Source organism: Mustelus asterias, chromosome 20 (genome assembly GCF_964213995.1).
Source record: "Mustelus asterias chromosome 20, sMusAst1.hap1.1, whole genome shotgun sequence".
Taxonomy (NCBI): domain Eukaryota; kingdom Metazoa; phylum Chordata; class Chondrichthyes; order Carcharhiniformes; family Triakidae; genus Mustelus; species Mustelus asterias.
The window spans coordinates 66,629,909-66,652,532 of record NC_135820.1 but is presented as its reverse complement, the minus strand read 5'-3'; the positions used below and the strand labels follow the sequence as shown (position 1 = coordinate 66,652,532).

The window sequence follows — 22,624 nt, the reverse complement described above, 5'->3', positions numbered from 1 at the left end:
CTCCCCAAAACTGTTTGAAGTTTAAGTTTATTTATTAGTGTCATAAGTAGGCTTACATTAACACTACAATGAAGTTACTGTGAAAATCCCTTTGTCTCCACGCTCTGGCACCTGTTCGGGTACACTGAGGGAGAATTTAGCATGGCCCCAACCAGCACGTCCTTTGGACTGTGGGAGGAAACCAGAGCTCCCGGAGGAAACCCACACAGATATGGGGAGAACATGCAGACTCAGCACAGACAGTGACCCAAGCTGGGAATCGAACCCAGGTCCCTGGCACCGTGAGGCAGCAATGCTAACCACGGTGCGACCGTGCGGCCCTTCAAGTCAGATAGTCAGACAGAAGACTAGCCACTTCATCTGAATACTGTTTCAAAGATTCATATAAGGGTTCAGCTGTCTTAGGATTTCTGCTTAATTTGCAGTTATACCGTCAAATTTCCTCCAACCATCTCATGGTTGTTGACACCCCACTCAACACAGGTGTCGCTGGCATTTTAAGTGTAGCCAACTCGAGTATACGTCAGAACTCCCCGGTTGTAATTTTTTTTAAACTCTGGAACATCTTAGCCCTATGAACTTTCTCTCTCGCACGCTATTCTCTGCTCTGCCATCCTTGGAGTCCAACTCACTGTTACTAGATAAAAGAGAGATTGAAAAGTTTAAGCCTATACTCTCTGGAATTTAGAAGAGTGAGGGGAGATCAAATTGAAGTATATAAGATGATAAAGTAGACATGGAGCAGATACTTCCTCCTGTGGGGCATTCTAGGATGAGAGGTCATAGTCCTAGGATAAGGGGTAGCAAATTTAAAACAGAGTTGAGGAGAAACTATTTCTCCTAAAGGGTTGTGAATTTATGGAATTCGCTACCCCAAAGTGCGGTGGATGCTGGGACAGTGAGTAAATTTAAGAAGAAGTTAGAGAGATTTTTAATTCATAATAATTGAAGGGTTATGGGGATGATCGAATAGTGGAGCAGACTCGATGGGCCGAATGGCCTAATTCTGCTCCTATATCTTATGAAAAGCAAAATACTGTGGATGCTGGAACCTGAAACAAAAACAGAAAATGCTGGAAAATCTCAGCAGGTCTGACAGCATCTGTGGGGAGAGAATAGAGCCAATGTTTTGAGTCTGGATGACCCATCGTCAGAGCTGAGAGCAAAGAGAATCAGCGGAGATTTATACGGTGGGGGTGGGGGGGGGGGGGGGGGTGGCGGGAATGAGACAAAGGGAATTTAACTGAACATACAGAAGGCTGAGAAGGTGTTAAAAAGTGTCCAGTAAGTGATCAGAATGCATGAATGGCAGAACAGAGGTACAGATTGTTAAAGGACTGCCCGAGGAATGGGGTAGTTGCCCTGAAAGGGGAGGGGGAGACGGGAGGGGGCAAGAAGGAGAGCTGGAATGGAAAGTGGAAAAATGGAGGTGAGGGAAAAGGATGAGTAGCATGAAGCAAAATGAAATAAAATAAATAGAAATGGGGGGAAGGTGGAGGAGAGAGTTTATGCTCACTATTACTAGAGTCCTTCTGTTAGCCAGCTTTTTAAAAAGTCCTTTAGCCAGTGCACAGAATTTCAACTGAATCCTACTTGAAAGAAATGTTCCCTCCAGCTTGTTCTAAAACTAAAACCAAATGGCTTGAACACAGAACCACATACACCCAGATTGACTTAGATTGTAGGAAAATCCAATTCGGCCAGTTTATCATGCAGTTGGAATAAACCCCAATATTACCATTGAAATGTAGCCAAGTTGCCCACTACCTTACCCAGAATGTATTTAGTTTGAGGGTGTTGTTGATGCAAAGTAGTTTGACGTGTGTATTCATTTAAAAGTAATAATAAACTTCACAATTGGAGCAGATTGAAACCAAAGCAGTGTGAGCTGTATTTAAAAACCATCTCAGAATGGTATAATCGCATTTTTAGGTGCATTGTAGCTCTAGCCTGGACAAAGTCACGTTTCAAAAATGCTAAGTGCTAATGTTAATATGCTCCCACCTCTATAATTAAATTCTGTTTGATCCTTTCCCTCTATAGTTTATCTCCACGGCAGCTTGGTCACATGATCAGTTAATGGAAGTCAGCTGCTTTGCACAGGAAATCCTCTTTCAGAGAAACCTAATTCTTACAGGGATCATTACCCCAACATAAAACAAAGTTTCCCCAGTCTGCCTCTCCCTTCCAAAAGCACGTGGGCCATCACAGTAATAAGCTTACAATTGCTGTTAAACACTTTGCCCGGCCATGTAAAGTTCATTTTAAATTTTTATAAAGTCACATTTCTCCATTATGATACAAAATTCAACATTTTTTAAACAATATTTTTATAGTTTGATTATGATGTTTAGCTTCCATCTTAATCTATTTATTTTGCTATCTGAGAATTTAATTTAAATGTAATGATAGTCTGTGCCTTTAACTTCCCGGCTTTCTGTCTGTGAGAATCTTTCAATGTGATTGGCTGCTTACTCGGCTGACTGACTTCACTACATTCCACATCCCCTTGACTTGCTGCCGGATTTAAACTGACATTAGGAAAAGTTTGCATCTCAAAGATTACTAGATCTTTGTGGATAGCTTTTACTGAGGTCAGCGGCAAGTGCTGTCACTTAGCCTCTGACTGCATTCTCCAGCCCATAGTAATTCTGTTCTGTTTTTAAAGGTTAAATTTAGATTTACAGTTAGATGTCATCAGATGGATTAAATTTTCATAATAAATCCTTTCCAGTCACTAATTTAAACTTAGATTGTAGGAAAATCCAATTTGTCCAGTTTATCATGTTACTAGAATAAGCTCCAATATTACCGTTGAAATGTTGCTAAGTTGCCCACTACCTTACCCAGAACATATTTAGTTTGAGGCTGTTCATAGAATCCCTACAATGCAGAAGCAGGCCTTTCGGCCCATCAAATCTGCACTGGCCACAATCCCACCCGGATCCTATTCCCGTACCCCCACAAATTGACCTTGCCAATCCCCCTGACACTAGGGTCAATTTAGCATGGCCAATCAACCTAATCCGCACATCTTTGGACTGTGGGAGGAAACCGGAGCACCCGGAGGAAACCCATGCAGGCACGGGGAGAATGTGCAAACTCCACACAGATAGTGACCCGAGGCCGGAATTGAACCCGGGTCCCTGGCGCTGTGAGGCAGAAGTGCTAACCACTGTGCCACCATGCCACCCCCTGTTGTTGATGCAAAGTGGCTTGAGGTGTGTATTCACTTCAAAGTAGTAATAAACTTCACAAGCGGAGCACATTGAAACCAAAGCAGTGTGAGCTGTATTTAGAAACCATCTCAGAATGGTATAATCACACTTTCAGGTGCATTGTAGCTCTAGCCTGGGACAAAGTCAGATTTCAAAAGTGCTTGTGAGGTCTGTTGGACTTTCTAGCTGCTTTATAAACAAACTTTTCAATATTTTTAATGTTAATTATGCTCCCACGCCTGTTCCAGTAGCAAACATTAGAAAGTATCATAGAATCCCTACAGTGCAGAAGGAGGCCTATCGGCCCATCAAATCTGCACCGACCACAATCCCACCCAGGCCCTAACCCCATAACCCCATTTACCCTAGCTAGTCCCCCTGACACTAAGGGGCAATTTAGCATGGCCAATCCACTAACCTGAACATCTTTGGACTGTGGGAGGAAACCGGAGCACCTGGAGGAAACCCATGCAGACACAGGGAAAATGTTCAGACTGCACACAGATAGTAACCCAGGCCGGGAATTGAACCTGGGTCTCTGTTGCTGTGAGGCAGCAGTGCTAACCACTGTGTCACCATGCTGCCCACTGATGCAAACAAGCATACACTTGTGGAGCTATTTTGTATCATTGCCATCCATTGCTGTATACGTCTGGCTGTACATCTTAGATCTGATAACTCCTCATTATTGTCCACACATACTAACCGCAGACCAGTAGCTGCAATAGGACTGCAGCTTAATTGAACTTCCACATGCTACTCCTTCAATGCGATGGCACTGAGAGATATTCGGTTCTTTATTGTAGCTGATGGAGAAGATGTGAGTGGTATGGATAATGACTGCAAGCAATGGGCACAAGTGTTATGGAATTACCTTCGACTGGGACAACCTCTTGTAAAGGTAGGAGAGCCGTATAAATGACAGGCAGAAAGACAAACTGTGCATTAGTACAGCTGCAAAGATAAGCAGTCGAATGATTAATTGTTGTAAAATTAATTTTTCTTCTCCATTCACTCGCCTTTGATTCCATGCCCCTTCCTGGCCATTGTTTCAAACTGAAACAGACTTTGAAACCACTGTGTGCTACCTGTCTATAAGCTAAACCAGCGACCCCAAAACATCTTCATCACAAAGACACTCTACTTCCATCTCCATAAACTCACTCATCTCTGACCCTGGCTTAGCTTGTTTGTTAACAAAGTCAACCTCCATGTTTTTGTCACCTCCAAACTTAACTATTCCTAAGCTCGTTTAGTCAGCCTTCTATCCTCCTTCCTCCATAACCCTCAGCTAATCTAAAACTCTGCTGCCCTCATTTCAACCATGATGTGGAGATGCCGGCGTTGGACTGGGGTAAACACAGTAAGAAGTCTAACAACACCAGGTTAAAGTCCAACAGGTTTATTTGGTAGCAAAAGCCACTAGCTTTCGGAACAGGCTGTCCCTTTAAGACTTGATTAGCCATAAAGACTCTCATTCCAATCATTATTCATGTAAATTGAGTTTGTGTCTTTGTGCCCTGTTTGTAGTCAGAACTCCCACCCACCTGCCGAAGGGACAGCCTGTTCCGAAAGCTAGTGGCTTTTGCTACCAAATACACCTGTTGGACGTTAACCTGGTGTTGTTAGACTTCTTACTCATTTCAACCAGCAGCAAGTCCCAGTCACGTATCATCCCTGGTCTTGCTAACTTCCATTGGCTCCTGATTTCCCAATGCCTCCAACTTAAGATTCTCATCCTCATGTTCAAATTCCTTCATAGCTTCATCCTTACAACCCTCCATGAATCCTGTGATCCAGCAACCTTATCTCTTGCACATCCACCCTCCTGCCCTTCCTTTGCCCGACTATTATTATGTCTTTCGCCATCTTGGGCCCTAAACTCTGAAATGCCCTTCTGAACCCACCCAACTTCTCCACCCCACTTTTGCCCTATACGACCCACCCGAAGATCTTACACTGCTCCGAAAATCTCTTTCATTGGCAATTTCATCTGATTACATGTCTGGGAAATGCCTTGGGGCGTTTAAATATGTTAAATGTTCAGGTTATTGTTTAAATTTTATAGGAAGTAAATTCAGCTCCAAGACAGGTAGTGAAGCTATAGATGCATTCAGGTCAATGTTCTTGAGAAACTTTCAGGGTCAGCACAGTGTATGTTTATTGCATTAGCTGTTGTTCTGGCATCCCTCACAAATTGCTCAACTACACAGCGTTAATACAGATGGCAAGATCAGATTGCTTCGGCCTACATTTATGTCAAGTGTATGCATGGTTAGTTCTACTACATGGGAAACTTGCACAGATGGAAAAGAGATGATAGTGCACAGAAGCAATGTATTAAATGCATTAGCTCATTTACCCTTTACCAGCACAAATGGGCCTGTTCAAATAGTCCAAAACATTTACACAAAACTCAATTTTCTCTCAATACCTATACTATCTTTGGTCGCCATATTATAGGAAGGACGTGAACGCACTGGAGGGGTTGCAAAGGAGATTTACCAGGATGCTGCCTGGGATGGAACATTTAAGTTATGAAGAGAGGTTGGATAGGCTTGGGTTGTTTTTGTCGGAGCAGAGAAGACTGAGGGGGCGACCTGATCGAGGTGTTCAAGATAATGAGGGGCACGGACAGGGTGAATAGGGAGCAGCTGTTCCCCTTAGTTGAAGGGTCAGTTACGAGGGGACACAAGTTAAAAGTGAAGGGTGGGAGGTTTAGGGGGGATTTGAGGAAAACGTTTTTACTCTGAGGGCGATGACGGTCTGGAATGCGCTGCCTGGGAGGGTGGTGGAGGCGGGATGCCTCACATCCTTTAAAAAGTACCTGGATGAGTACTTGGCATGCCATAAGATTCAAGGCTATGGGTCAACTGCTGGCAAGTGGGATTAGATGGGCAGGTCAGGGCTATATCATGCGTCAGTGCAGAGTTCATGGGCCGAAGGGCCTCTTCTGCACTGTAGTATTCTGTGATTCTGAGAAGTCCTGTTAAAATTACACATAGATTACAAAGTCCATGGAGAAACAAATACAAATGATCTTTTATTTATGAGAAACAAGATTATGTTGTCTCACATGAATTTGTCAAACCAAAATTAGTTATTCCAGACATTTACCTGAATAGCTCCAGTTTTAGGGACCTTAGTCTTAGGGGCTGAAGGGGACTGATGTCCCTGAAATGTGTGGCCAACACAAGATCATAATTTAAGCTGGAAAACTATTATACACATCAGGAGACATGGGAGCACCACCCTCCAAGTTCCCTCCAAGCCGCTCACCATCTGGACTTGGAAATATATCGCCGTTCCTTCGCATTCGCTGGGTCAAAATCCTGGAATTCCCTCCTTAACGGCATTGTGGGTCAACCCAGAGCACGTGGACTGCAGCATTTCAGCTCAGCTCTACTTTCTCAAGGGCAACTAGGGATGGGCAATAAATGCTGGTCTAGCTGGCCACGCCCATATCCCACAAATGAATTTTTAAAAAGTATCACGTTCATCGTGTCCTGTGAAGGCTCTCACTGCGGGAGAAGCTGGATTCTGTTTTGTATTGTGCTGTATTAAGTAAAGCTTTCAATTGGCAAAACCAGAAGAAATTAATTCCGTAATTAGGACTAAAGTTTTCTTGATATTTTTGGGTGAGTTTTTGTACTCATTTGGATTGACAGAGTTTGATGCCAGTGAGATTTTCCACTTGATGGTAAAATCCAGTATAGCATGGGGCAAAAGCAAAGTGAAGTTTTATTCCAACAAAATGCCTTGGCACCATTGTGGAAATTTCTGCTGCCTGGGTGCTATTACCATTCCTTACACCAACTTGTTTGAATACAATTGCCAATTTAAGGACACATTTTAAAAAATATATTATGCTGGATAGAAAATCACAAGCAGGTGGGGGTCACATTTTCTAAGACTTGTGGCAGGAGACAGGGAGAAAACAATCCCTTTTTAGTTTAAAAAAAAATTCATTGTTTTAAATTAATTCGTTCTGGAGATCTGGGCGTCGCTGGCTGGGCCAACATTTATTGCCCATCCCTAATTGCGGCACGGTGGCACAGTGGTTAGCACTGCTGCCTCACAGCGCCAGGGACCCTGGTTCAATTCCGGCCTCAGGTGACTGTCTATGCGGAGTCTGCATATTCTCTCCGTGTCTGCGTGGGTTTTCTCCGGGTGCTCCGGTTTCCTCCCACAGTGCAAAGATGTGCAGGTTAGGTGGATTAGCCATGCTAAATTGCCCCTTAGTGTCCCAAGATGTATGGATTAGTGGGGTAAATATGTGGGGTTAGGGGGACAGGGTCTGGGTGAGATGCTCTGTCAGAGAGTCGGTGTAGCCTCGATGGGCCGAATGGCCTCCTTCTGCGCTGTAGGGATTCTATGAACTGACTGACTTGTTAGGCCATTTCAGGGGGGCATTTTTTTTTAAGAGTCAACCAATAATAAAAATGCTGGAATTCTGAAATAAAAACAGAAAATCCTGCAAATACTTCGCAGTTCTGACAGCATCTGCAGTAGAGAGAGAATCAGAAGTAACGTCTGGAGTTCTCCGGCTGTTCACGCTGGTGGGATTCTCTGATCCTGCCAGTGGCGCACCCCCTTTCCCGGCGGCATGGGGTGGCTTCAGTGGGAATTCCCATTGACAGTGGCAGGACTAGAACATCCCACTGCCAGCGAATTGTGCATCGCCTCCTGCCACCGAGAAAAACACTGAGAGGAGGCCAGAGTTTGTTGTCCATTCTGTCAGGTTGATGACCTTCCATCAGGAAACAACTCAACCTGATGAATGTGAAATGTTCAGCCTTGATATCTACACTTCTTAACCTTAATTAGCATTTTGATGACATTTCAGATTGTTTTTGACCATCCGTGTTGTTACTGTTGACGTGGAGACTGCCAATAGTAAGTGCAAAGCAGGCTGATTGAGTGTCTCTGTGTTTCCAGAGTGATGTAATAATAGCCCTGGGGTGTCATGATGTTCGAGTGGCTGAAAGAGCTGCAAATCTTTACCTTGAAAACTGGGCTCCACGGATACTATTCACTGGCTACCTGGGAAACCATACTCTTGGTAAGAAATATCGCTTCTCAATTATATCCGGATAAAATAATATCTCTGTTACATAAATGGCATGCTAATTTCCTGTGGTATGACCACATTTTTTGCTGTGGTTGATAGTATGATATTGTAGGTTTGCATTTTGCACTTAGGACATTTTTATTGTGTTTGTCGGGATTATGTTTGAAAGATTTCCATTGGTTAAGTTTTGTCATGTCTCTTCAACTTCAACAATGTAGGGATAAACATACTCAAGTTTCCGCTCTTCCTAATTTGGCAAACTCATTTGCTTTAACTCTGTGTTTTATAAATTACATACTCATTAAAAATCGAAGATGGGAGGCACTTGGGGGGCACGGTACCACAGTGGTTATCACTGCTGCTTCACAACGCCAGGGACTGGGGTTCAATTCCGGTCTCAGGTGACTGTCTGTGTAGAGTTTGCACATACTCCTCGTGTCTGCCTGGGTTTCCTCTGGGTGCTCCGGTTTCCTCCCATGGTCCAAAGATGTGTGGGTTAGGTGATTTGGCCATGCTAAGTTGCCCCTAAGTGTCAGGGAAGATTAGCAGGGTAAATATGTGGGGTTATGGGGATAGGGCCTGGGTGCGATTGTTGGCGGTGCACTCGATGGGCCAAATGGCCTCCTTCTGCACTGTAGGGATTCTATGATCCTAAGAGTGAATTCAGCCATTGAATCTTGCTCCTCCCACTTGTATCTCAGATTTGTACTTAGGGGTCCAGTTTCCAGGGTAGGTCTCTGATTTGCAGACTTAAAGCATTTCTCACACCTGTATCGGACACTCAGGCTGTTCGTCCAATTAAAAGCCTTGACTAAGGAGAGCCATGGGTACATTGCAATGTCCCCAAAAGCCATCTTCCCTACCCCACTAATTTACAACTGCTGGTTTCCCCTTTTCCAGGAAAAGATAGGTAAAAATCATCCACAAATGTAACAGATATTTCCACAACCCCAAAGAACCACTTGGTAAGACCATACCAGTTACATAGGGGGAGGTGATGGTGTTGTCCTTGGAGGACAAGAAAACTGTCGGAGCTCGAAAGATATTCGGATGCAGCGTTCGCGAGTATCTTTCGAGCTCCGACAGTATTGCCTTCTTCTCAATAAGGAGAGGAGAACTGAAGAATTCCTAAGGCTTCTTCAGTCTGCGCTGCTCAATTGTGTTACTGTTAGCTTCTTTATAGGGCACAACTTCTAGTAAAGATATTTATTTCTAGTCACCCACACCGGTAAATTATTTACATATGATACAAAGAGGTAGACCCAAGACAATAGCTGTTTAATCACGTCCCATCAGTAATGTCATCATCTTTAATGGTGGATGGATGGAATGTCCATTCATACAATGGTTACTTAATCATGTCATTATTACAGTTTCAGTGCTGTTAGCAAGGAAATGCAGTTGTGTCCCGTTGATAGATTATAGTGAAACATCCACCTTTTTATCTTGCTGTCTATTTCATGCAAATGCAAAGACAGCCAGTCTACAGTGGGGGTGCTGCTGCTGATGTATTTTCCTGGCCCCTGGTCGACCCCCTGCTGAGTTCAGGTCTCCTCTCCCACAGTGGTGAAGTGGTATTGTCACTGGACTGGTAATCCAGAGACTCAAGGTAATGCTCTGGAAATCTTGGTTCAAATCCTGCCATAGCGGATGCTGAAGTTTGAATTAATTAAAAGTCTAATTATCATAAAAACCCCTTGGGTTCACTAATGTTCCACCCTTAAAATATCAGTCATCCTTACCTTACACGTGACTCCCAATCCACAACAATGTGGCTGACTCTGAGATGGTCTAGCAACCACACAACCCTGCCACAGCAACCGCTGCAAGACGTGCCGGATCATCGACACGGATGCCATAATCTCACATGAGAACACCATCCACCAGGTACACGGTATATACTCTTGCAACTCGGCCAAAATTGTCTACCTGATACGCTGCAGGAAAGGATGTCCCGAGGCATGGTACATTGGGGAAACCATGCAGACGCTACAACAACGGATGAATGAACACCGCTCAACAATCACCAGGCAAGACTGTTCTCTTCCTGTTGGGAAGCACTTCAGCGGTCACGGGCATTCGGCCTCTGATCTTCGGGTAAGTGTTCTCCAAGGCGGCCTTCACAACACACAACAGCGCAGAGTCGCTGAGCAGAAACTGATAGCCAGGTTCCGCACGCATGAGGACGGCCTCAACCGGGATCTTGGGTTCATGTCACACTATCTGAACTCCCTGGACTTACAAAGTCTCACTGGCTATCCTGTCTGGAGACAATACACATCTCTTTAACCTGTGCTAATGCTCTCTCCACTCACATTGTCTGTACCTTTAAGACTTGATTAGCTGTAAAGATTCGCCTTCCAATCATTATTCATTATTCTGTAAATTGAGTTTGTGTCTTTATATGCCCCGTTTGCTGTTTATGAGCAGATCTCCCACTCACCTGGCGAAGGAGCAGCGCTCCGAAGGCTAGTGGCATTTGCTACCAAATAAACCTGTTGGACTTTAACCTGGTGTTGTTAGACTCCTTACATGGTCTAACAAGCCACACAGTTAAGAGCAACAGGGATGGACAATAAATGCTGGTCCAACCAGCCATGCCCACATCCCATAGGTGCATTAAAAAAAAACACCACTATTTTCTATACTGTTTTTAAAGTTATGATGGTTTCAGGTCAGAAACTCCAAAGTGTTTTATGGAGCCCGCCTGAATTATAGGATTTGCATCTTGAATTTGGCTAGGATAAGCCCCATGATATGTTCCATAGAGCCATAGCGGTTTACAGCATGGAAACAGGCCCTTCGGGCCAGAATTGCACACTTCAGGTATGATTCAAAAGACGCATTAGGGAGCTTTTATCAAACAAAGTTTATTTAAGTTTATTTAAGAATGTAGTTAACATGTATAGTCAGAAAATTAGCAATAACTTTTATCAATTACATGCGAAAACAAAACAACCACAATAATGTATAACTCTTAATGAATATCTTTAATGTGTTCTAATTAAAACCAAAATCCATAGACAAAAAACCCTTTTCACAGGTTTAATATAGCACAGATAATGTCCCTTGATACCGGAATCGAGGCCGTTAGTTGAATTCTGCAGCCCAATGCTCTTGAGACTCAGAACAGTTTGAAGACAAAATAGCTTTCCAAAGCACCAGAGAGATTCTGGTCCAGCTCTCAAGAACAACAGGTCTTCACCCTTCAAGAAACCAACAGAACTTTCAAAACAGCAGGGAGAGAGGGAAAACACTTCTTTTAGTTTGCTGTCCCTTCTAAAACTCAACTCTAACTTGCAGCTCCAAACTGAAACTGAAAATGAAATCCCTGTCACCTGAGCTGCCCACAGTTTCTTTGCTCCTCCCAACAATGACATCACTCATCAAACAGGACTAGACAGGGTAGTTGCAGGGAAGACGTTCCCGATGGTGGGGGAGTCCAGAACCAGGGGGTCACAGTCTGAGGATTCAGGGTAGACCATTTAGGACGGGGTGAGGAGACATTTCTTCACCCAAAGAGTGGTGAGCCTGTGGAATTCTTACCACAGGAAGTAGTTGATGCCAAAACATTCAATGTATTCAAGAGTCGGCTCGGTATAGCACTTGGGGCAAATAGAATCAAGGGTTATGTGGAAAAAGCAGGATTAGGCTGAATGGTGGAGCAGGCTCGAAGGGCCAAATGGCCTCCTCCTCCTACTCCTATCTTCTATGTTTCTATGTTTCTATCACCTAAGGCTGTGAGCATGAATTTTTTTTTAAATTCTTAAAGGTACACTAACATTACAAAGTAAAAGATGCATAAAATTCGAATTATAAACTGCAGTTTCAACAGGGCTACTTTGTGAAATTATGGTACAGGGGGTTGAGTTGCTCCGCCTGCAAGAATTAGCAAAGGTTTCTGTGTTTGTACCTCAAACAAAATCTTCAGACATTAATGACTAATAAAAGCTCATCATTATAACTACACTAGAATTTCTTTGATTTAAGGTATAATGTTTCTTTATAATCAAGAAGAACACAAGAACTTAAAGAGCAGGAGTAGATCAAACGGCCCATCAAGCCTGCTCTGCCATTTAATACAATCATGGCTGATCTTGGGTTTCAACTCCATAATCCCGTCCACTCCTCACATTCCGTAATTCCCTGAGAGACCAAAAATGTGTCTGTCCCAGCCTTAAACATGTTCAAATAAACACCCCTCAATATGTTCCACGTCACACTGAAGAAAAAACTGAAATGTTTAAACATGGAACCGGAAAATTTCCCTGTTTTTTCAGAAGACATTGTGGAAGACCTTGCGTATCCAATTTCAAGAATAACTTTTCAGTGTAAATCAATAATCCTCAAGCTTCTCAGTAGCTGCTGTTCCAGAGAACTCCTGCAGCTCTGAGGCAGCCTCACAACATGGACGAGTGCTTGACAAGCATTCTCATTTTATCAGATTCCCCATTCACCCGACTGAATTGTGGGCATTGTCGTGAAGAAGACCACAAATTCATTTTATCAATTATATTTAAAATGAACAGAATTAATAACTTTAACTGCCTCTACCAATGGAAATGCTGTCTACCTGAACTGATGCACTCAGTGGGATGTTCCCAACAGGATTGATTGTTAATCTTCTACTACAAATTTATTCTGAAACAATAAAAATGGAATTATACAAAAAATAGAAAAGGATAAGTTTGTATGCCATCTTTTGGGTTAAAGAAACAGGTCAAGATCACTTCGAATCCATTCTAATCAATACCTAGTGTTAAATTTCCTGTAAAGCATCTGATCTAATTGTAGTCTGATCTAGTAAAACTGGAAGTAGGGGGCATGGCCTCAAAATAAGGGGAAGCAGATTTAGGACTGAGTTGAGGAGGAACTTCTTCACACAAAGGGTTGTAAGTCTGTGGAATTCCCTGCCCAGTGAAGCAGTTGAGACTACCTCATTGAATGTTTTTAAGGCAAGCATAGATAATTTTTTGAACAGTAAAGGAATTAAGGGTAATGGTGAGTGGGCGGGTAAGTGGAGTTGAGCCCACAAAAAGATCAGCCATGATCTTATTGAATGGCGAAGCAAGCTCGAGGGGCCAGATGGCCTACTCCTGTTCCTAGTTCTTATGTTCTTATTTAGATATTGACTTTAGTTTAGTGGGAACTTTCTCACTTCTTAAGGCAGAAGGTTGTGGGTTCAAGTCCCACCCCAAATAGTTGAGGACATAACCTAGGCAGTCACTTCAATGCAGTACTGAGGAAAAGGTGCACTATTAGAAGTGCTTAAGTTTAAGTTCATTTATTAGTATCACAAGTAGGCTTACATTAACACTGCAATGAAGTTACTGTGAAAATCGCCTAGTCGCCACACTCCAACGCCTCTTTGTTTGCACTGAGGGAGAATTTAGCATGGCCAATGCACCTAACCAGCACGTCTTTCAGAGTGTGGGAGGAAACTGGAGCACCCGGAGGAAACCCACGCAGACACAGGGAGAATGTGCAGACTCCGCACTGACAGTGACCCAAGCTGGGAATCGAACCCGGGTCCCTAGCACTGTGAGGCAGCAGTGTTAACCACTGTGCCACCATGTTCTTGAAATTAAAATTGAAACAGAGATGCTAACTACCCTCTTGCGTGGATGCAAGAAATCCTGTGACACTATTTTGAAAAAGACACTTGGAGTGCTTTCAATGTCTGGTTCAGCATTTAACCCTTAAACAGCACCAAAAATAGGCAATCTGCTCATTTATGTCATCGCTGTTTGTGGGGCATTGCTGTACACATATTTCCCTGCATTATAATTGTTAACTACATTTCAAAAGTATGCCATTGGTAGTGAAACACTTTAGGATATCCTGAGATGCCAAATGATGGCAGATAAAGTTATTTTTTTCTATTTTTTTTATGTTCCATTTTTATTGTTTCAGAATAAATTTGTAGTCACAGATTAACAATCAATTATGTTCAGAATATCCTATTGAGTGCATCAGTAGTGGTAGACAGTGGGTGGGACAAAGGCCCTGCTCGAGGAGCTTTAGATGGTGCAGGCCCTGCCCACTACGATTCCCCTGGTGGGCAGGACAGTAAAATTCCACCCAGTGTTTTTGTTGATAGGGGCAGGTAGCACAAGCAAAACTAAAATTAAATCTGTATACACAAGCAATTTCAATAATGGTTACATTATTTTATAGCCATACAGTCCAGTAAATCTATTGACTGGATTACTGCTTTATTAAGCACCTATTATGCACCATGGGACATTTCACCATGTTAAAGGCGCTATATAAATTCAAGCTGCTGCAGTTACTGATATAATTCACAGATATTCCTCATTGTGAAGGACTAAGATGTCACAATGTATAGATATGCTTATCACTGTTTCTAAAATTTAAAGAAATTGAACAAAGACTTTAAAATGGCTGAAACTGTGTCTGTCTGTGACCCCTGAACAAAAGAAGCCACTTGGCCGCGCTGGTTTAAAAGGCAGAAATTCCCACCCGACCATCAATGGCGTTTCACATTCTCCACTAAAATTCCAGTGGCGGGCAGGATGGGAGAATTCCAGCCCACATCTCGTTATCTCTGAGGAACCACTAACCAAATCATGTGCGCTGTACAGCCCAACTTGAAAGAGAGTTATACAAAGGTCAGCCTGCATTTTGTAACCCAGGCTGGCCGGAAGGAGATGGATCTTCTGTGAAGACAAAGGCCCTGCAACCTTCCTTTCAATTCCTAATGACTGAGACATTTACCAGTTTTTGGAATCCAGACAGTGGATGCACATCTTTTGTCAAAGATGATGGAGAGGTAGAATTATGTGACGTGGGTCTCTGGATTGTGAAATGCGTAGTATTGCCTTGATGAACTGAAAAGCTCAGATGGCTGTTTACCATCTAACTGTGATGTGGAGATGCCGGCGTTGGACTGGGGTAAACACAGTAAGAAGTTTAACAACACCAGGTTAAAGTCCAACAGGTTTATTTGGTAGCAAAAGCCACACAAGCTTTCGAGGCTCTGAGCCCCTTCTTCAGGTGAGTGGGAATTCTGTTCACAAACAGAACTTATAAGACACAGACTCAATTTACATGAATAATGGTTGGAATGCGAATACTTACAACTAATCCAGTCTTTAAGAAACAAAACAATGGGAGTGGGGAGAGCATCAAGACAGGCTAAAAAGATGTGTATTGTCTCCAGACAAGACAGCCAGTGAAAGTTCCGCACACACAAGGACGGCCTCAACCGGGATATTGGGTTTATGTCACACTATTTCACATAAATATTTCTGCTTTTTTCCTCCTGAGTCTTTATCATGCGATCCTAGAATCAGAATTTATGTCACACTATTTGTAACTCCCACAGTTGCGTGGACCTGCAGAGTTTCACTGGCTGTCTTGTCTGGAGACAATACACATCTTTTTAGCCTGTCTTGATGCTCTCCCCACTCCCATTGTTTTGTTTCTTAAAGACTGGATTAGTTGTAAGTATTCGCATTCCAACCATTATTCATGTAAATTGAGTCTGTGTCTTATAAGTTCTGTTTGTGAACAGAATTCCCACTCACCTGAAGAAGGGGCTCAGAGCCTCGAAAGCTTGTGTGGCTTTTGCTACCAAATAAACCTGTTGGACTTTAACCTGGTGTTGTTAAACTTCTTACTGTGTTTACCATCTAACTAGCAGCCTCACAGACATGACGCTCTGCCCAGGTGGAATACTTGGCTCCATTCTACATTGCTTTTGTTGAAAATGTGGTACCATCACCTGATTAATCTCTGCACGCCTACTTCATCATGTCAAGTGAACATCACCAGAAAAGTGAGTTATCCAGCATCAGTTTTCACCCCACCGACTTCCATGAAGGAATACCTCATTAAACGTGGATTCTGGACTCATGTGAACCAATATTTTTTTTTTCTGGTCTTTGTATTGTTAAACCTTCTATTCCCGATTCCTCTCTTTACTGGAGGCCAGTTTGCCTCCTTTCACATTTTGAAAGTGGGCAATAAACTGACCCTTTTTAGTTCTATCCTATCTTGAGTTTCCTGCGGGGTTATAAACAGAACATTGGATCACAGCAAAACTGAGGAGTTGGGAAATATGCCACCACTTATAAAAAGGCAAACAAATCAAAACACCTTTCTGTTTATGGATGGAGAGTGAGAGATGAAACTAGTGCTGTTTAAATTAACCCGCTTCCTGTCCGCAACATTGCATTGCACTCAGTACAATATGCTTTGTTAGTGACACTGGATTTTAGATACCACTGCTTACACTCATTTACACTTTAGCCACAGATCTGCATTTTTAAAAAAAGAATGTTTGTCATAGTAACGACGATATTCACTAACGAATAATGCAAACGTCCACTTCCTTATTGTTAATGAAATCTAGAAATTCATTCCTCTTACTCCTCCTCATAAATATGATTTTTAAAAACAGGAGTGTGGCACCAACCAGAGGCGGATGTTTTTGCTGGAATTGCGATTAAACTGGGTGTGCCAGTTGACAAGATCCTACTGGAAAAAAATGCCACTAACACAGGCGAGAACATAAGATTTGCTTATCAGACACTGAAGAATAACAACATCCCAGGTATACAACAACTTGAGTGTTTATTATTCCTAATTATTGACATGATTGCTTGTCCCATGCGGATTTCTTCTGGGGGTTTGTCTAATGGAATATATTAATACTGTCTTTTCACTGACTGGGAACTCCAACCAAATGTACACAGACTGATCAGATGAAGCCTCCTCAATCTGATCATTCCAAGGGCTCCAAGTGGACTGAACTGGTGCAGTCTCTTTCTAGTTCATAAAGGATGAAGCTAGGTATATTTTTACTGTGCTCAACTATGGGTGGAATTTTCCTGTCCCGCCCGCCATATACCTCACTAATGCCTCCACTCATTTGCTCCCCTTGTACTTTTTAAAAGCCTCTCTTTTCCTTCTCATTGTATCCTGAATATCTCTGGTCATCCATGGTTCTCTGGGCTTGTTATTCCTACCTATCACCCGAGAGCGAACATGCTGGGCTTGTACTCTCCCCATTTCCTTTTAGAATGCCCCCCACTCTCCTGTAGATTTTCCCATTAGTAGCTGTTCCCTGTCTACCTTAGCCAGATCCTGTCTTACTTAAATAAAATCCGCTCTCCCCAATCCAAATTTCTTTTTTGCAGCGTTTCTCTATTTCCTTGTCCATAACAAGCTTATGTTGTACCATGTTGTGATCGCTATCACTAAAATGCTCCCCCACCACCACCTCAACCATCTGTCAGGCTTCACTCACCGGAATCAGGTCCAGCGCACCAGCTCCCTCCCTTGTTGAACCCTCCACATATTGATTTAAAAAGTTCTCCTGTATACATTTCAAGAAATCTACTCCATCCAAGCCCTTAACACTAGGTATATCCCAGTTAATGGTGGGAAAGCTGAAATCACCTAATATAATAACCCTATTGTTATTGTTTTTACACACCTTGTTGATACTCTTTGAAGGGGTAACCAAGAAGGTAGATGAGGGCAATGCAGTCGATGTTGTCTACATGGTCATTGACAGGGAACTGCATGGAAGGTTGTTGCATAAGATTAAATCTCACGGGATCCAGGGTGAGGTAGCCAATTGGATACAAAATTGGCTTGATAACAGAAGACAGAGGGTGGTTGTAGAGGGTTGTTTTTCAAACTGGAGGGCTGTGACCAGCAGTGTGTCTCAGGGATCAGTGCTGGGTCCACTGTTATTTGTCATTTATATTAATGATTTGGATGAGAATTTAGGAGGCATGGTTAGTAAGTTTGCAGGTGACACCAAGATTGCTGGCATAGTGGACGGTGAAGAAGGTTATCTCGGATTGCAATAGGATCTTGATCAATGGGGCCAGTGGGCTGATGAATGGCAGATGGAGTTTAATTTGGATAAATGTGAGGTGATGCATTTTGATAGATCGAACCAGTGCAGGACTTACTCAGTTAATGGAAGGGTGTTGGGAGAGTTATAGAACAAAGAGATCTAGGGGTACAGGTTCATAGCTCCTTGAAAGTGGAGTCACAGGTGGACAGGGTGGTAAAGAAGGCATTCGGCATACTTCATTTCATTGGTCAGAACATTGAATACAGGAGTTGTGATGTCTTGTTGAAGTTGTACAAGACATTGGTAAGGCCACATTTGAAATACTGTGTACAGTTCTGCTCACCCTATTATAGAAAGGATACTATTAAACTAGAAAGAATGCAGAAAAGATTTACTAGGATGCTACCGGGACTTGATGATTTGAGTTATAAAGGTGAGGCTGGGTAGACTGGGACTTTTCTCCCTGGAGCGTAGGAGGCTTAGGGGTGATCGTATAGAAGTTTATAAAATAATGAGAGGCACAGATGAGGTAGAAAGTCATCAACTTTTCCCAAAGGCAGGGGAGTCTAAAACTAGAGGGCATAGGTTTAAGGTGAGAGGGGAGAGATGCAAAAGGGGGCAATTTTTTCACACAAAAGGTGGGGAGTGTCTGGAATGAGCTGCCAGAGGTAGTAGTAGAGGCGGGTACAACTTTATCTTTCAAAAAGCATTTAGAGTTACATAGGCAAGATTGGTATAGAGGGATATGGGCCAAACTCTAGCAGTTGGGACTAGCTTAATGGTAAAAACTGGGTAGCATGGACAAGTTGGGCCGAAGGGCCTGTTTCCATGCTGTAAACCTCTATGGCTCTATGACTATTAGTGAAAAAAAATAAGTGAAGAATTTTTCCACTAGTTTCTTGCTCAGGGGCCCCACTTTTGAACCTTAATTTTAATTATTGTTGCTATTTAGAATCCTTTTATGGCCAGGTGTTGTAAGTTCTTGACAAGGTTGCTTTTGCAAGACTAATTTATCCTGGGGTTAGTGGTATATTAAGGGAAATGATTGAAAAATTCAAAGTGAAAACCTAAACTGGTGTGAGAGAGGAGACTATGTGAACACAGTAGAAAAAGATATACAGAAAAAAAGAAACTCATTTAAAACTATTGGACTGTACAGTAATTTAAAATTTTAATCCACTAATTTAACAAAAATATAATTCTAAATATGATTCCAAACTTTAGTGGGAGAAATGTGATATTTTTGCACCGTGTTATTTTTCCCAGCTTTTACTCTCAAAATTGGTGGGAAGTTAAATGTTCTTTCGAACTGCATCCGTGTGTGAATTTTTCTCTCCCCCTCCCCAGCAGCCCTGTCCCTGCTCTGCATGAAATTGCCAATTAGTTCCTAAGCTTTGGCTGCCCCAGGCAAATTTAGGCAGTGTTGCAGGTTGCAGGGGATGGATAAGCTGGAGGATCTTCTCATGAACATGCTCAAGGACCGAAGCAGCACTTTGTAGGTTCTGGATGTGTGTGGCTCCTATAGAATCCATAGAATCCCTACAGTGCAGAAGGAGGCCATTCAGCCTATTGAGTCTGCATTAACAACAATCCCACCCAGGCCCTATCCCCGTAACCCCATGTATTTACCCTGCTAGTCCCCCTGACACCTAGGAGCAATTTGGCATGACCAGTCCACCTAACCTGCATATCTTTGGAGTGTGGGAGGAAACCGGAGCACCCAGAGGAAACCCACGCAGACATGGGGAGATCATGCAAACTCCACACAGACAGAGACCCGAGACTGGAATTGAACCCGGGTCCCTGGCGCTGTGAGGCAGCAGTGCTAACCACTATGCCACCGTGCCGCCCCTTTTTTTTATGTTCTGGGGAGAAGGTTAATAGGAGTCAATAGGAAGAAGGACCTGGGGGAAGGGGAATTGGAGTGGGGCATCATTCTAGTTGCCTACCTCTCAGTTACAGTTTTGCCCATACCTAGGTGGTCCTGAGAAAGGAACATGAGGTGATTGATGTCTTCCATTACCATTGGATTCACAGTGTCTTCTAAACATTAATAACAACAGTGTGATTCAACTGGCAAAGTTCCATTCATTTCTATTGGGACTTTGTTGATTATTTTGAGACCTTTTAGTTTGATTGCATAATATGTTTCTTTCTTATATTGGTGTCATCCTACAAGGAGCATGTGTCATGACAATTCTTGTTTAGTGACCTTAGCGTAGCCCAATGTGACCCTCAAGGAACTGGATGAATACTACCCAGCCAAACACATTTCAACAAAATTTACCATGCAGCATTTGAGAGATGAAAAGTTAGCGTCTAATGCAGTTCCCAAGCTTTTAGCCTTGTTTGATTAATTTGTCCATAAAAACCATACAATGAAGTACTTGAATCGGGACCTAAAACACGTTCAAATGTAGGGGCAGATATCAAACAAAAGATTAGTCATGAAAGCAGTCTGTGAAACCCAAAGAAAGAACTCTGCTGTTTGTAATTCTTCATAAAAGTAGATTGCTGCTATTTGGATTCTGTGTTAGCGGATCAGATAAAGTTGTATTTAGAGTCATATATGGCAGAAAACAAGGCCATTTGACCCATCAAGACTCATGCCAGCTCTCCGCCGCCCGGCTTGATCCCTGTAGCTCTACAAGCTACACGGCACGGTAGCACAGTGGTTAGCACTGCTACTTCACATCTCCAGGGACCTGTGTTCGATTCCCAGCTTGGGTTACTGTCTGTGTGGAGTTTGCACATTCTCCTCGTGTCTGCGTGGGTTTCCTCCGGGTGCTCCGGTTTCCTCCCTCCAAAGATGTGCGGGTTAGGTTGATTGGCCATGCTAAAATTGCCCCTTAGTGTCCTGAAATGTGTAAATTAGAGGGATTATTGGGTAAATATGTAGGGATATGGGGGTAGGGCCTGGGTGGGATTGTGGTTGGTGCAGACTCAATGGGCCAAATGGCCTCATTCTGCACTGTAGGGTTTCTTTGATTTCTTTGAAGTTTATTTCATTTAAGTATACATTCATTTAAAAAAAATTATTGTCTGTTTCCACCACCCTCCTGGGCAGTGAGTTCCAGGTCATTACCACTTGCTGCATAATCAAACTCGTCCTCATATTCCCCCTCCAAAACCTAACATCTGTGTACCCTAGTCCTTGTAGCATCAGCTAATTGGAAAGCTTTTCCTTGTCTCCTTCATCTCAGCCTGTCAGAATTTTGTATACTGCTGTCAAATCTCCCCTCCAATATCCTTTGCTTCAAGGAGAACAGCACCAGCTTCTCCAACCTAGGCTTGTAACTAAAACTTCCCATTGCTTGAATCATTCTGGTAAATCTCCTCTGCACCCTCTCAAGGATCCTCACATCCTTCATTAAGTTTGGTGACCAAAACTGGCGACAATACTCTACAAACTCCAGAGCTTTATAAATGTTCAGCAGAAGTTCTCTGCTTTTATATTTAGTTATGAAGCCCAACATCCCATATACACTGTTAACTATTCTTTCAGTACATTCTCCCACCTTCAAAGATTGATGCACATGTACTACCAACCCTGCACCCTCTACCCCTGCGCCCCCAGCCTCCCTCTGTGTCTGCACACTCTTTGGAACTTTACCATTATTTTTGATTTGATTTGATTTATTATTGCCACATGTATTAGTATACAGTGAAAAGTATTGTTTCTTGTGCGCTATACAGACAAAGCATACCGTTCATAGAGAAGGAAAGGAGAGAGTGCAGAATGTAATACTACAGACATAGCTAGGGTGTAGAGAAAGATCAACTTAATGCTTCAGTATAAATTGTCTCTCTCCCTAATGCCAAAATGGATCACCTTACACTTCTCTGCATTAAATTCCATCATGTGGAGATGCCGGCGTTGGACTGGGGTAAGCACAGTAAGAAGTCTCACAACACCAGGTTAAAGTCCAACAGGTTTATTTGGTAGCAAATACCATAAGCTTTCGGAGCGCTGCCCCTTCGTCAGATGGAGTGAAAATCTGTTCTCCAACAGTGCACAGAGACACAACATCAAGTTACAGAATACTAATTAGAATGCAAATCTCTACAGCCAGCCAGGTCTTAAAGGTACAGATAATGTGGGTGGAGGGAACATTAAACACAGGTTAAAGAGATGTGTATTGTCTCCAGACAGAACAACTAGTAAGATTCTGCAAGATCAGGAGGCAAGCTGTGGGGGTTACTGATAATGTGACATAAATCCAACATCCCGGTTTAGGCCGTCCTCATGTGTGCGGAACTTGGCTATCAGTTTCTGCTCAGCGACTCTGTGCTGTCGTGTGTCATGAAGGCCGCCTTGGAGAACGCTTACCTGAAGATCCAAGGCTGAATGCCCGTGGCTGCTGAAGTACTCCCCCACAGGAAGAGAACAGTCTTGCCTGGTGATTGTCGAGCGGTGTTCATTCATCCGTTGTCGTAGCGTCTGCATGGTTTCCCCAATGTACCATGCCTCAGGACATCCTTTCCTGCAGCGTATCAGGT

The 22,624-nt window shown here is 43.0% G+C and overlaps 1 protein-coding gene across 1 annotated transcript in view; it reads left to right on the top strand.

Annotated features, from left to right (window-relative positions):
• The first annotated feature begins 4,047 nt into the window (after nt 1-4,047).
• Nucleotides 4,048-22,624, top strand: part of LOC144508257 (uncharacterized protein SCO4629-like) — a 29,418-nt gene continuing 10,841 nt past the window's right edge. Inside the window, exons 1-3 of the mRNA XM_078236074.1 lie at nt 4,048-4,119; nt 8,157-8,280; nt 16,715-16,867. Coding sequence (XP_078092200.1) covers nt 4,048-4,119; nt 8,157-8,280; nt 16,715-16,867 — 349 coding nt within the window. The remainder of the gene's footprint in view (nt 4,120-8,156; nt 8,281-16,714; nt 16,868-22,624) is intronic.